The sequence below is a fragment of the Hylobates moloch genome, unplaced genomic scaffold (assembly GCF_009828535.3).
Source record: "Hylobates moloch isolate HMO894 unplaced genomic scaffold, HMol_V3 SCAFFOLD_9, whole genome shotgun sequence".
In the NCBI taxonomy this organism is placed as follows: domain Eukaryota; kingdom Metazoa; phylum Chordata; class Mammalia; order Primates; family Hylobatidae; genus Hylobates; species Hylobates moloch.
The window spans coordinates 16,170,748-16,184,896 of NW_026652284.1; the positions used below are offsets into that span (position 1 = coordinate 16,170,748).

At 55.3% G+C, this 14,149-nt stretch overlaps 1 protein-coding gene across 9 annotated transcripts in view; it reads left to right on the top strand.

Moving 5' to 3' along the window:
• Positions 1 to 14,149, top strand: part of ARHGEF10L (Rho guanine nucleotide exchange factor 10 like) — a 160,341-nt gene that overhangs the window by 85,810 nt on the left and 60,382 nt on the right. For 6 of the 9 annotated variants that reach the window (XM_032759082.1, XM_032759086.1, XM_032759083.1 and 3 more), the window contains 7 exons: positions 102 to 218; positions 1,666 to 1,758; positions 3,060 to 3,233; positions 8,110 to 8,255; positions 10,336 to 10,350; positions 10,607 to 10,788; positions 13,676 to 13,791. In XM_032759082.1, the coding sequence (XP_032614973.1) occupies positions 102 to 218; positions 1,666 to 1,758; positions 3,060 to 3,233; positions 8,110 to 8,255; positions 10,336 to 10,350; positions 10,607 to 10,788; positions 13,676 to 13,791 (843 nt within the window). The remainder of the gene's footprint in view (positions 1 to 101; positions 219 to 1,665; positions 1,759 to 3,059; positions 3,234 to 8,109; positions 8,256 to 10,335; positions 10,351 to 10,606; positions 10,789 to 13,675; positions 13,792 to 14,149) is intronic. The other 3 variants (XM_032759084.1, XM_032759085.1, XM_032759088.1) reach the window with 1 other exon arrangement.

Sequence of the window (14,149 nt, forward strand, 5' to 3'; positions counted from 1 at the left end):
GCTCCCTGCATTGAGGCGGCCTCCCTGGTCCACACCTGCCTCGTTTCCTTCCGCTCCCTGCATTGAGGTGACCTCCCTGGCCCACACCTGCCTCATTTCAGTTTTCCAAGTCCATGGTGCTAGACGTGTACAGTGACTACGTGAACAACTTCACCAGCGCCATGTCCATCATCAAGAAGGCCTGCCTCACCAAGCCTGCCTTCCTCGAGTTCCTCAAGGTGGGCCTCCACGGTGGTACCGTGCCTGCTCGGGGTGGGCAGGGAGATTGCTCAGGAGGAGGGAACATTTTGGCCCCAGCTTTGTGTATGACATCATAGCTTTGGCCTGGACACCTCCCCTCTTTCTTTTGGGGCAGCCCAGTCCCATGGGAAAAAAATTGTTCCCTCCTGTCCCTGGGAGGAGGATAGCCAAGTGTCTGTAAGCAGCTGGGATCCTGGAGCTTTGGCAGGGTGGAGGGGAGACCTGTGTCGTCTTGCTGACCCTTTGCCTCCTGTGCCCTGGTGAGTGGGTGGGTCTGCCTGGCTGGCCCTGTGGTGGGCTGTGGCTCCAGGGTTGCTAAGCTGGTTCCTTTTCCTCATTTATAAAAGGGTGAGAAAATTCCTTAAAGGGGTATCTTGGGCATTGCGTGGGAGAGTAAAGGCTAAAGGCTTCGAAAAGCTTCTGAGTTCTCATGTGCCCAGGCTCCGCTGATTTCTTTGGGAGCGTAGTCTGGTGAGTCAGAACCCCTGCCTGCAGGGAGCCTGCCGGCTGGCAGAGGATGCAGCTGGGCTAGGTGCCAGGACATGCACACATGTGCCGGCAGCACAGGTTAGATGCCATGGCCTCGGTGGAGGAACCCACTGTCCCCATCGAAGAGAACAGGGGAGCAGGAGGAGCTGCCATCTGACATGGGCCCTGGTGGGGGATGGTGGGATTGTGCCAGGTAAAGACAGAGGAGAGGCTATGTCAGGTGTAAGGATAGTGGAGCAAAGGTCAGAGGCAGGAGGAGGGGGCTGGGCAGGTCTCTTTGGATTCTGGGAGCACTAATGCCTGTTGGGAAGTCCCAGGAGAGAAGGCCTGAGTGTGCACACTGAGAGGCAGCTGAGTTCAGTTTGGGTGGTTCTAGACCTCCAGGCCCAGGGCCTAGGATATAATATTTCAGGTAATGGGGAGCCATTGAAGGATTTTGAGCTGGGGCAGATGGAAGTGGAGGCAGGTAGAGAAACTGTGGGATTGCAGCATATGGGGGCCAGGACCAGGTAACGGGTGTGTGGATGGAGTCGGGGATGGATGCAAGAGACAGGACAGAAGGTCCCCCTGTGCCCCTCCCCTTATCCTAGCCCAAACCTGTCTGCGTTAAGTGGAGGGAATGGTTGCCTTGGCCACTTCTAGAAGTCTGACATCTTGAATAAATTGCTGAGTTTCCCAGTTATGCCTTTAGTTCAGAGACCTTAAGGTGACTGCTTTAGTCTCCTGAGGGTGCGCGGCCGTGCAGGGGCACTGGTGGTGAGAGGGATCCCTGGCTGCAGAACCAGGGACCTCTCTCAGCTCTTCTTGCAAGCCCAGGGATGGGCAGGGTCTTAGGGCCTGGGGAGAGGAGCCCAGAATGGGGACAGTGTCTGGACTCTGGGGCACTGGGCCCTCTCTGCAGGGGGTCAGCGAATGACAGAACCTTGTCTCCACCAGCGACGGCAGGTGTGCAGCCCAGACCGTGTCACCCTCTATGGGCTGATGGTCAAGCCCATCCAGAGGTTCCCACAGTTCATCCTCCTGCTTCAGGTACTGCTCGGGATTCCAGCAGCCTTGACCCATGGGGTTTGCCTGTGGGCTGGGAGGCACCTCCTGGGGTAGGAGGGAGGAGGTCCGGGCTCTTGTCCGTGATCCATAACCCACCCAACCTGCTGTGGGACTCTGGCCTCATCTTTTTCCACTTCTAGAGTGAAACTGATCGTAACCGACAGCTCAGTTTGCACGCCCCTCTGTGGGGGACACCAAGGGACTGCTGGTGGCCTGAGCTTGGGTTGCAGGAAGGGAGTGAAGGCACAGGGGATCCCAGGACCCGCAGGGCTCCTGGCATGGAGGAGATGCTCAGTAAATGTGCTGAGCTTGGCCATTTCAGATTCCAGCTTCAGAACAACAGATTCCTAAGGGACATTAGCCCCGCACAGGGTCCTGGAGAGATTGGGACACTGTCCCAACCGCTGAGGGTCCTCGGGCAGGGGCTATCCCTCGTCAGGGAGCTGAGAAGGTGGCTACCAGGCTGCGGGTTCCAGCGGCATATTGCTCTCCACTCTCAGTGCTGCTGGCCTGTGGGAGTGGGCTCTTATATAACCATACCATTTATCAATTGATCAGTGATTGATCTATAAATTTATTTATTTACCATCATAACCATTTCTAAGTGTATAGTTCAGTGCATTCACATTGTTCTGCAACCATCACCACCACCCATCCCAGAACTTTCTCATCATCCCAAACCGAAACTCTGCCCATTTAACAACTCCCGATTCTCCCTCCCCACAGCCTCTGGCAACCACCATTCTACCCTGTGTCTCTATGACTCTGACTGCTCTAGGAAAGCACGTATACGTGGAATCATACAATGTTTTTCTTTTCATGACTGGCTTGTTTTCCTTAACATGAGGTCTTCAAGATTCATCGTGTCCTAGTGTGTGTCTGAATTTCCTTCCTTTTCAAGGCTGAATAATACTCCATTGTATGGAGAGACCACATTTTGTTTACCCATTCGTCTGTCCATGGACACTTTTGCCTCCACATTTTGGCAACTGTGGCTAATGCTGCTATGAACATGGCTGGAGAAGTATCTGTTTGAGACCCCGCTTTCAGTTCATTTGGGTCTATTCCTAGAAAGATCCATGCTTTTGTTTTCTTTTTCATTCATTAGCTGTTTCTTGAGGTCTTGTTCTGCATCGGTGCCATCTGTCCTGGCCTTAGGCCGGGCCCTTTGCAGACCCAGTGTGTGTAGCGGGGTGCGCAGGGTGCGCAGGGTGAGGCTTTGCCCCAGGCTGGGGTAGAGTTGGTCATGGGTGGGCTGCTCAGTCTCTGCTCTGGCCTGGCAGGACATGCTGAAGAACACCCCCAGGGGCCATCCGGACAGGCTGTCGCTGCAGCTGGCCCTCACGGAGCTGGAGACGCTGGCTGAGAAGCTGAACGAGCAGAAGCGGCTAGCTGACCAGGTGGCTGAGATCCAGCAGCTGACCAAGAGCGTCAGTGACCGCAGCAGCCTCAATAAGGTGAACCAGGCCTCCCACCTGCCTTCCCTCACCTGCCTTCCCTCACCTGCCTGCCCTCACCTGCGCTCGTGCCCCACGCCACCCACTAGGTGGCAGTGTTCTCTGAGGGAGGGGAGGCCTTGCTCTTCCAGGCCCACAGACGTGACCTTGAGGATTGGATCCTCAGCGGGACCCCCACGTTCATTCCTATTCATGTTATTTTAGGATAAAAGTTCATTTTGCACATCAGTGTGATTTCCAGTAAAGACTCCAGAAATCAAAGCCTAGTTAAATGAGCAGGCTCTAGAGAGTCAGAATCTGGGTTTAGATCCAGATTTTGCCACAGGTGCTTGCTGTGTGCCCTCAAGGGAATCACCCACCCTCTCTGAACCTCACTTGTTCCCTTTGAAACGAGGAGCATTTAATAGCACCGGAGCCCCAGGGCTGTGCAGCAAAAGAGGGAGCTGGCAAAGCGGCTTCTCAATTGTCCTTAACACAAAAAGAAAGATGAAAAGTCCATGCCACGTTTTGGGGTTGCTGCTTAGGAGCATCTGTTAAAAAAAAAAAAAAATGGGCTGGGTGTGGTGGCTCACACCTGTAATCCCAGCACTTTGGGAGGCCGACGCAGGCAGATCACCTGAGGTCAGGAGTTCGAGACCAGCCTGGCCAACATGGTGAAACCTTGTCTCTACTAAAAATATAAAAATTAGCCAGGCATGGTGGCACACGCCTGTAATCCCAGCTACTCAGGAGGCTGAGGCAGGAGAATCACTTGAACTCAAGAGGCAGAGGTTGCAGTGAGCCGATATCGTGCCACTGCACTCCAGCTTGGGTGACAGAGGGAGACTCTGTCTCCAAAGGAAAAGAAAAAAAGATCAAAAGACTTGCAAATGAGTCCATAGAGGAGCCCGTTTTTAAAACACAAGGTCACCTCACAGAGTCACCTGTTGGTCACTGGAGTCCCTCTTCTTCCCTCTCAGCACATGACATGAACTGCCTGGCACTGTGCTGGGCTCTCTGGGAGGTCCCACACCCCAGCCCCCCTGTTCACCTACTGGAGGGTGGGGGAAGGCTGAGATAGTTCAGGCTGGGGTGTCCAGGCCCTGGGCACATTGCAGGACTGTTCTTTGGAGAAGGGATACTGTGTGAGGTTATAGGGAGACGTTCAAATCTTCTGGGGAATAGACTGGGAGCCTCTTGGCTCTGTGGGGTCCTAGAAGCAGAACTAAGGCCTGTGGCTGGCCGTTCCCAGGAGGGAGGTTTCAGCAGCACAGGGAAGACCTTTCTAAGAGTCCAGGAAGGAGTGCCCAGAGGGACAGTGGCCCTTTCCATGTGCACTGCACTTTACAGTATAGAATGCTGTCTAACCTGCATCAGCATCTTTGCTTTCCACCCCATGCCTGTGAAGTGGGGTGGGGACAAGGCCTCCTGTAGGGTCCCCTGCAGTGCCAAGCTTCAGGCAACCCACATCTTAGGACTCTCCTGCTTCAGGCCAAATTCAGGTTGCAGGTTGTGTTGTGGCCCACACAGTGTTTTATTCTATTTAATTTAATTTTAATTTTAATTTTATTTTATTTTGAGACAGGGCCTCATGCTGTTGCCCAGGCTGGAGTACAGTGGTACAAAAACGGCTCACTGCAGGCTTGAGCTCCTGTGCTCAAGTGAGCCTCCTGTCTCAGCCTCTCGAGTAGCTGGGACTACAAGCACAAGCTACCACACCCAGTTAATTAATTTTTTTTTTGTAGAGATGGGGTCTCACTATCTTGCCCAGTCTGGTCTCAAACTCCTGCGATCAAGTGATCCTCCTGCCTCAGCCTCCCAAAGTGTTGGGATTACAGGCATGAGCCACTGCGCCTGGCCCACACGGTATTTTTAAGAACACGGCAGTAATTGCCAACATTTAAAAATTGAGAGAGATCCTGTAAAATTCAGACTTGTGGGTCTCCTGGGAGCACAGGAAGAGCTGGCTCACTGGCCCACCTTTCCACATGGCACCAGCCCCCTGAGTGGCAGCTGCCCATTTCCCCTTGGTCCCCATCCACCTTTCCCACTGATGTTACCTGCTGGCCCCCAAGGCATCTGAGTTCACTTTACCTGCTCCAGGAGGATTGGGCTGGGGAAGAAGAGATGGGCAGGGGACAGCGCCCTCTCCTGGGGATGTCCCCATCCACGTGGCTCAGGTTGGGCATAAGGGGCAGGGTCACTCTCCACCCCCTGGTTCCAGGAAGGACTAACTCAGCCATCCCCCACACAAGCCTCGAGTTTGGAATGTCTCGGGAGAAAAAGCCTTCAGCCCCGCCATGGCCACCCGTGCTGGCCTTTGTGCTCAGGAATCTTCTCCTCTCCCCACCTTCGGCTCCCTTTTCGGTGACCAAGAGGCTTTCTCTTGCTTTGCCTCATACACCTGTGCAGCCGCAGTGGGGAGAGGCCTCTTGGGAGGAGGAAATAAATTCTGTAGTGGTTGGGAAGGGCCATTCTGCCCTCTCCTGCTCTGTGAGGTGGGCCCTGGCTGGAGGTAAGGGAGACCTGTTTGATGTTGGGCAAAGGACTAGAGGCTCTAAGCTTCCGTTTCTCCATTTGCCAGGTGAGGGTGGGTTGGACCGTGTGAGATATTAGGAAGAGTGTGGTGGGGGCCACACCCTGGGCTTCCCCCTCCAGGGCCCTCCCTGGACAGTCCTGGCCAGTTCTGTGACCTGTTCAGTGATGTCCGTATCACCATTACCCAGGGAGAAGCAGAAATGAAACTGGGTGTAACCCGAAACGGAACCATGCCAGCTGTTTCAAAATAGCCTACGCAGGAGCCTCCAAAGGGACGTTTGTGCAATATCCTGGTTTTCTTTTTCTTCTTGTTGGTTTTCATCTGCCAAGGGGGCAGGGGTGACTGTCAGAGCCCACGGGACTTTCCTCTTCCAAGTGTTGGGTCATGGCACATTTGGCAGCCCTTGGGGCGGAGGGCCCTGCTGTCTTCAAGGTCCGAGTAGCATTCTCTTGAGTTGGCGTTTGGTTTGCTTGTGGAAATAGTGAGGCGGAGCCTGGCCTTAGCAGCTGTGGGGGACCCCGAGTCCTTCTGCATGTTAGGAGCGGTGGGGCCTCCCCTGGCTCCTGTCACACTCTGCACTAGCTGCTCAATGCAGGGAATGGTGAACGTGGCCTAGCTCTGTCCTGTGCTGTCAATCAACAGTGGGTGGGTCTCAGCAAGTCACTTTACCCCTGGAATCTCAGTTTCCTCACCTGGGCAATGGGGATGGCCTCAAGGACCGCTGAGCTGATTCAATGAGATGTGGAATATTAAGTGCCATCCCCAGTGCCTGGCACACACTGGGCATTTGGTCCCACTGGGACTTTTGGTTGTGTGCCGACTTGAGAGGTGATGCTTTGGAGAACAACAGCATTCTCTCCCGAGGAGGCTCGGGGTGATCTGTCCTTTTCTCTCTGGGGAGGCTCAGGGTGATCTGTTCTTTTCTCTCCTGGGGATGCCCGGGGGTGATCTGTCCTTTTCTCTCTCGAGGAGGCTCGGGGTGATCTGTCCTTTTTCTCTCTGGGGAGGCTCTGGGGGTGACCTGTCCTTTTCTCTCTGGGGAGGCTCAGGGTGATCTGTCCTTTTCTCTCTGGGGAGGCTCGGGGTGATCTGTCCTTTTCTGTCCTGGGGAGGCTCAGGGTGATCTGTCCTTTTCCCACACAGGATGGGGAAGGAAGGGGAGAGTAATGGTTGTCATCAGGGTCACGGGTTTTGGGAATGAATTTTGCTGAATATCCTCCCTCCCCCCCCAGAAAAAATCCCCGTTAGAAAAAAGACGTTTTCCCAGGGGGTCCCTGGATGGGTTAGTGGCCCTGACACTAGCAGGGGGGGTCTTGATATCCAGCCTGACGTTGGCAAATGCCTGCTTGGATGCCTGGGGTGTGAAAGTCTTTGTCCTCAGAGGGTGGTGTTATTGACTGGCAGGTCTGTTCCAACTCTGTCATGAGGCCACCTAAGAGGTGAGAGAGGTCAAGGCTTTCAACAGATTGGGGTGCAGAATGGGGTCCCCTGCACAAGGCCACGCCTGCTCCACTGTGAAGACTATCACAGACAGTAGCTGTCTATGGAGCACACATACAGGGCCGGCCTCTCAGGCCATGACCCGTGCCATCACACATGACCTGTGTCATCACACGTGACCCATGTCATCACACGTGACCCATGCCATCACACGTGACATGTGCCATCACACGTGACCCGTGCCATCACACGTGACCTGTGCCATCACACATGACCCGTGCCATCACACATGGCTGGTGCCCAGAAGGGCCCCATGCTTGCTTTCATGTTCTGCCATGGCCATCTTGAAATTCATAGTCACTTGGAACAAGAGCCTGTGTTTTCTTTTTGCACTGGACCCCAAGAATCATGTAGCCAGACCCGGTCACATGTTCATTACCTTGTGTGATCTGAGCAGTAGAGATATCTGACCCCACTTGGTAGCTGAGTAAACTAAGGCTTGGACATGTGAAGTAACCTGCCCGAGGGCTTCACAGCAGGAGTGGGGACGGGGGCAGAGCCACCTCTGTAACTCCAGAGCTGTGTCCTTGGCAGTGGCAATCAGGCAGAATCCCTACAGAGAGGGGCTGGCGCTGGCTGGCTCACCTGAGAAGGGGGCACTGGCTGCTGGGCCCACGCGGATGCTGGTGAATGCTCAGGCTCCCCAAGGCCTCCCCAGAGAGGAGGCCCTGACGTGTGGTCCTCTGGTCTTCCTCCCCAGTGCATCTTGTCACCCAGGGATGGAGGGAGTGGCTCCACCTCCTCCACCTCTCCCAGCCTCAGTCTCCCTTTCTGCACCATGGGAGGATTCTGGGTCTCCGGCGCGGTAAAGCTGCCGGGCCGCGATGCTGATGCTGACCTTCCCTGCCCCTCCTCCAGCTGTTGACCTCAGGCCAGCGGCAGCTGCTCCTGTGTGAGACGTTGACGGAGACCGTGTACGGTGACCGCGGGCAGCTAATTAAGTCCAAGGAGCGTCGGGTCTTCCTGCTCAACGACATGCTTGTCTGCGCCAACATCAACTTCAAGTAAGTGGCCCTGGGTTGGAGGGGGCAATCACCCCTCCCTGGAGACCGCATCCCGCCCTACTCCAGTCTCTCGGCCAGCCGCTCTACAGTGGGACCCCACGTGAGCTTGGTTTAGGCTTCCAATATTCCTCTCCCATCCCTCTGGGCCTGCTCTGCCGCTGGTCCCCAACGCTGGGAAGTACCTGGAGCAGTCATCGGGGGCAGCCCTCAGCCTCGGGCACACAGCTGTCCATGGTACAGAGTTGTTTGTTTTGGAACTCTGCAGTTGGTGACTAAACAGTGGTTTTGTCCACATTGAAATTCAAGAGATTCTTCCTTGTGTCTGCCCCAGATCCCTGCAGCTTTAACTCAAATCTGTTTTGCTGTGGCCAGATAGCAGAATTTCTCAATGTGAGCCTTTGCCTTTCCCCCACAGACCGGAGCATCATCATTGGCCCAGAGGAGCCTGATTTGCTGGTTCTGGGCCAGGGGTTGTGGAAATGCCCGGAGCCCGGATGCTGGGCTGTGCCTGGGAACCGGAGCCCTGCTGTGGGGTGAGGGTGAGGCTTTAGGCCAGAGCCTGAAGATACGGCCCATTGGTTGCTTTAGGCTCCTGGGTATCTTATGTTTTACTAACACAGGGAGCCCACACCGCGGGTGAGACATAGGAGAGATCCAACCTTCTGGCGCCTGGCTGCCCGAGGCCACGTGGACTTGGCGCTGGGGCTTGGGCCCTGCCATTCTCCAGCCTTCCTGCCTTGCCCGGCTCACCGGCTCGCATCCCCTGCTTGGTCCTGCAGGGGACCCTGTATCAAATGCTCCCTGAGAACTTCAGCTGTGGTTTTTCTAGCCAGGCTCTTAGGAGAATCTCTGCTTGTCAATATTTGACAAGACTTTATTTTATTTTATTATTTTTTGAGACGGAATCTTGCTCTGTCTCCCAGGCTGGAGTGCAATGGCGTGAACTCGGTTCACTGCAACCTCCGCCTCACAGGTTTAAGCAATTTTCCTGCCTCAGCCTCCCGAGTAGCTGGGATTATAGGCACGTGCCACCACACCTAGCTAATTTTTTTTTTTTGTATTTTTATTAGAGACGGGGTTTCACCATGTTGGGCAAGCTGGTCTCAAACTCCTGACCTCAGGTGATCGGCCCGCCTCGGCCTCCCAAAGTGCTGGGATTACAGGCGTAAGCCACCGTGCCCCGCCTTGACACCACTTTAAAAAGCATCACAGAAGCAATCGTATGGCTACAATCACCGAAATCCAAAAGGGAAACAATCACCTCGGTGGAATGTGAATCCCAGCATAGCTCTCCTGCCTCCCAGCTGAATCAGTTCTAGGCTCTGTACTGAGTCAGCTTGGGCCTTCCTGGGTTTGGTCACAGAGTAGGTTTGGGGATTTTCCGCGGTTACCGATCACGAGTCCTGGAAGGCGACAAGCAGGGCTGTTTCAGGACCTGCGCACTCATTCACCATCCACCCATTTGTCTGCCCGTCTATGAATCCATTGAATGTAGACCAAGACCTGGCTCTGTGCCGGTTCACACCTAGAACAAGACCCAGTCCCTGCCTCCAGGAGCTCAGGGTCTGGTTGGGGACTCAGGCAAGGAAGCCTCTGTCACAGATGGGTCTGGGCAGGGCTTATGGCTGACCCATTCATTCATTTACTCACTCACTCAATCAAAGATGGTAATTCTTCAGTCCCATTTATATCCTGGGCACCGTGCGGTGCCGGCGGTATGATGAATACTCTCTCTGCCTTCATGTTGCTCTAGCGCAAAGTGCAAAGTGGGGTGCTAGTGGCCCGGTTTTGGGGAATCAGTTTGGGTGATTTGGGCTGAGTCACTTCACTTGGCTGAGGATCAGTGTCCTTGTCTGGGATCATCTAAGCTTCCTAGTGGGGCTGTTGTGAGACCCAGAGACGAAGGAAGGCCCGCTTCTGTCCACACCTGGCCTCTGATGCCGTCACTCCCCGCAGGAGGCTGTCTCTCCTTCTATATCCGACGCCCAGCCCCATGGCCGGCCCCCAGCGGGGTCACAGCCCCAGATTAGCCACTCCATTGTAATAACAACCTCCCTTTCCTTCTTGTCTTTTTTCCCAGGCCTGCCAACCACAGGTACGTGGTTCAGGGGGCTCCGGGGCTCTGGGGCGCTGGTGGCGTGTGATTCTGGATATGGGGCTGGGGCCTGGGCACCTGGTGCTTCTACCCTGGCGAGGGCTCCCTGCTCTGCCTGGCTTGGTTTTGGCCTGAGGTCTTGCGCTGGGGCTGCGTGAAGCCTGGCTGAGCTGGTGTGGAAGAGCAATGCCCTGGGCCAGCCCTGGGGCGGAGTGGCTGCGGCCTCTCCAGGGCCTTGTCCTCTCTGTCCCAACAGGGGCCAGCTGGAGATCAGCAGCCTGGTGCCCCTGGGGCCCAAGTACGTGGTGAAGTGGAACACGGCGCTGCCCCAGGTGCAGGTGGTGGAGGTGGGCCAGGATGGTGGCACCTATGACAAGGACAATGTGCTCATCCAGCACTCAGGCGCCAAGAAGGCCTCCGCCTCAGGGCAGGCTCAGAGTGAGTACCCCCTCTCTGTGCCCTGTGTGCGTCACCCTCGCCCTCACCAGCCACAGCCTGGGCTGCTCCTACCCAGGCTTGGCCCCATCTTGGGGACCCCTACACAGGCTGATGGGTGGCTTGGCCAGGAAGCTCTTGCTGGTTTTGCAGCCCCACCCTGGACCAAAACGCAGAGCCACGGCCTCACCTGGGTGTGCGCAGGTACGTCTCCCAATCCACACACTTTGTTCCACCTCCACATTAGCTGCCACACACTCTTCTGCTGTGCCAGCTACCTGGCTGCTCTCCCTCCCTCCTACCTGGGCCCCCTCCCTGTCCATCCTCTGCCCATCCCCAGGGCTGATTCTTCAAAACGCAGGTCAGATCAGTGCGTGTCATCCCGCCCCAGTGGCTTCCCATTGCCGGTCCTGAGGGTGCCCCACCTGCCTCACTCACCTCCCTCTGCCCCTTCTCTCTGCTGTAGCCATGCCGGCCTCTCTGGACTCCTGGGTGGGCCACGCTCCCTCCCACCATGCCCTCTCCAGCCTGTGCCTTTTGCCAAGTACTCTCCTGCCATCCTGTTTTTGTCTCATCTGCACTTGGCTCAAATGGCACTTCCTCAGAGAAGCCTTTTCTTATGCCCTCATGCTGGGCCAGGTTGCCCCTCCTGTGCTCTCGAGACCTCTGGTGCATTTTCCCCTTTACGGGTGACTGACCGGTTGATGTCTCTCCTCTCAGCCTGGCTGCAGCCCTGTCCGGGAGCCTAGGGTACGGTGGGCGTTAATAAGTGTTCCTTGAATGCATGCAGGATGCTAAATTGCAGGCCTAGCAGAAAGGAACCCTGTGCCCAGGGGCATCTTCCATGGGTGAGAAAGGCACTGGGGTTTCACTTCCCCCTCTGTCCACTGTCTGACCCAGGAGGTTGCCTCATGGGCCACCCACAATTCTGGAAATTCTGAGGGAGTGATTGCACCACCTACTCTTGCCGTCTGGGTGCTGGTCCGGGACAGCTGCGCCCACTTCCAGATACCGTCTCTTTCTTCAGCTCTGCCGGGTAGGAAGAGTCCTCTGCCCCACGTGCCTTCCTCGGAGGCACCTTCTGCCCTGGCTCGACTGCACTCCCTCGCCGCTGCTTGGGGCACAGGGCTCCTTTCTGCCGACTGTGCAGTCTAGCATCTTTCATGCACTCCAGGGACGCTTAGGGTATCCCTCCTTTGGTGACAATGATGTGTCTGTGGCCGCATTCCTCAAACCAGAGTCACGTACTGCCATACCCCTTCTAAAGGGGAAAGAAGTTCTTGTGGAACCCTTCATTATATTGTTATTCAAATATATACAAATGCAAAACTCCCTGTACCCAACTCCTTCTGCTTATAGCCCATGAGGAACCATAACACCAAAACCAAATCACAAATTGAATAAAAATAAAGCTACAAAACCATAACATTCAAATTAACAGCATTAATGTAATGTGATGGATGATGTTGTTTTGCTGAAACCAACTTGCTCACAGTGTGGATGTGGCGCAGGCCCTGGTGGAGCAGGTTTCTCTGCATTTTCTTGCCTGTGCCACAGGATGCCCTGTGGGGATCTGCATTTCCCATGAGCTCCCCAGTTTGGGTCACTGCAGAACCCTCTGATGTGAGCTCATTGTCCACATCCCAAGCTTGCCATGCTCTTTGCTTGTTACCTGGTGATCATTCGGGTGCCATAGTCCATGGAAGCCTTGATACCAGGCAGCAGAGTGTGGCTTTAAACTCATTCCACACAGGTGACTCAGGATATGCACCTGTTTTTCAGATAATTCTCTAAATGAAAACCCCAAATAAGGCTTCCCCTCCACTCCCCTGGGACTTCATAAGACCTCAGTGTGCAAAACCATGGCCTAGAGAATACAGTCCAATTCCTAGCCCGGTGTTCAAGGCCTTCCCCATCTGGTCCTCCTGGACCCTCCTGCTCTATCTCTAGCTGCCTCCCCCTACCCCCATCTCACCCTTACTCCATCTGTATCATCAATGGTGATCTGGGCCCCCTCACCCCATCACTGTCCCACCATGCTGATATCTTTCTCCCCACCACCTCCTACCACCCACCATCGTTAACTGACTGCTTCCTCCGCCACTCGTCCTGCCCAGGTCATAAGCTCCGGAAGAATGGGGACCCTGTCTGTCTTGCGTACTGTTGTCTCCAGTCTCTAGCATGGAAACTGGCACACGATAGGTCCTCAGGATGTCTTTGAACAACTTGCTGTTCATGGGCTGCCTCAAACCACAGTGCCTTTGCACACGCTCTTGTCTTTCTCTCCTGGCAGTGCCCACCACACTTCCAGCCCCAGGCAGGTCCCTCCTCTCTCCCAGGCACAGCTTGCTCTTGGTCTTGTGGTCTCATACAGCCCTTTGTACAGACTGACTGTGGCCTGGATCTCAGGTGTTAGACTTCACTCTTGAAAGGATCTGGCTTCCCAGCTAGTCTGGGCGCTCCGGTCAGTGTAGGGACCGGATAATGTTACTTTCTGGATTTCTTTTTTTTTTTTTTTTGAGTTGGAGTCTTGCTCTGTCGCCCAGGCTGGAGTGCAGTGGCACCATCTCGGCTCACTGCAAGCTCCGCTTCCCGGGTTCATGCCATTCTCCTGCCTCAGCCTCCCGAGTAGCTGGGACTACAGGTGCCTGCCACCATGCCTGGCTAATTTTTTTCTTTGTATTTTTTAATAGAGACAGGGTTTCACCGTATTAGCCAGGATGGTCTCGATCTCCTGACCTCGTGATCCGCCTGCCTTGGCCTCCCAAAGTGCTGAGATTGCAGGCATGAGCCACCGTGCCCCGTCTCTGGATCTTTTTTGTTGTGAGCAGGTGCTTGGCTTCTTGTTAGTGCCTTCACCTGAGCCCGAATTGGTCTCGTCTCTGCCCAGATAAGGTGTACCTCGGCCCCCCACGCCTCTTCCAGGAGCTGCAGGACCTGCAGAAGGACCTGGCTGTGGTGGAGCAGATCACGCTTCTCATCAGCACGCTGCACGGCACCTACCAGGTACGTGGCCTGGCCTGGCCTTTTTGGCTTGAGCTCCCTGGTGTGGGCAGTGCTTGGATTCAGAAAGCTGAGTAGGGAGGGTCTCCTCTCCTGGCCCATGCCCCCAGTGCGCTCCTGGCTTCTGAGCTCCTGTAGGCAGCCGTCGCTGCTGAAGCTCAATGTCCCTGCCTGGAAGTCTCTTTTGCGGCCCCTGGTTTGGGTGCATCCTCTGGTTTGGGTTGAGCGGAGCCTGGCTGTGGGGCCTTTGTTTGTTCTCTGCACAGTGGCCATTCCATTATGTGGCCCCTCCTGGGCCTCTACCCAGTCTGGAGGGGAAGCTGGCTGCGACGGCATGTCCCTCTCAGAGGAGGGCTGCCAG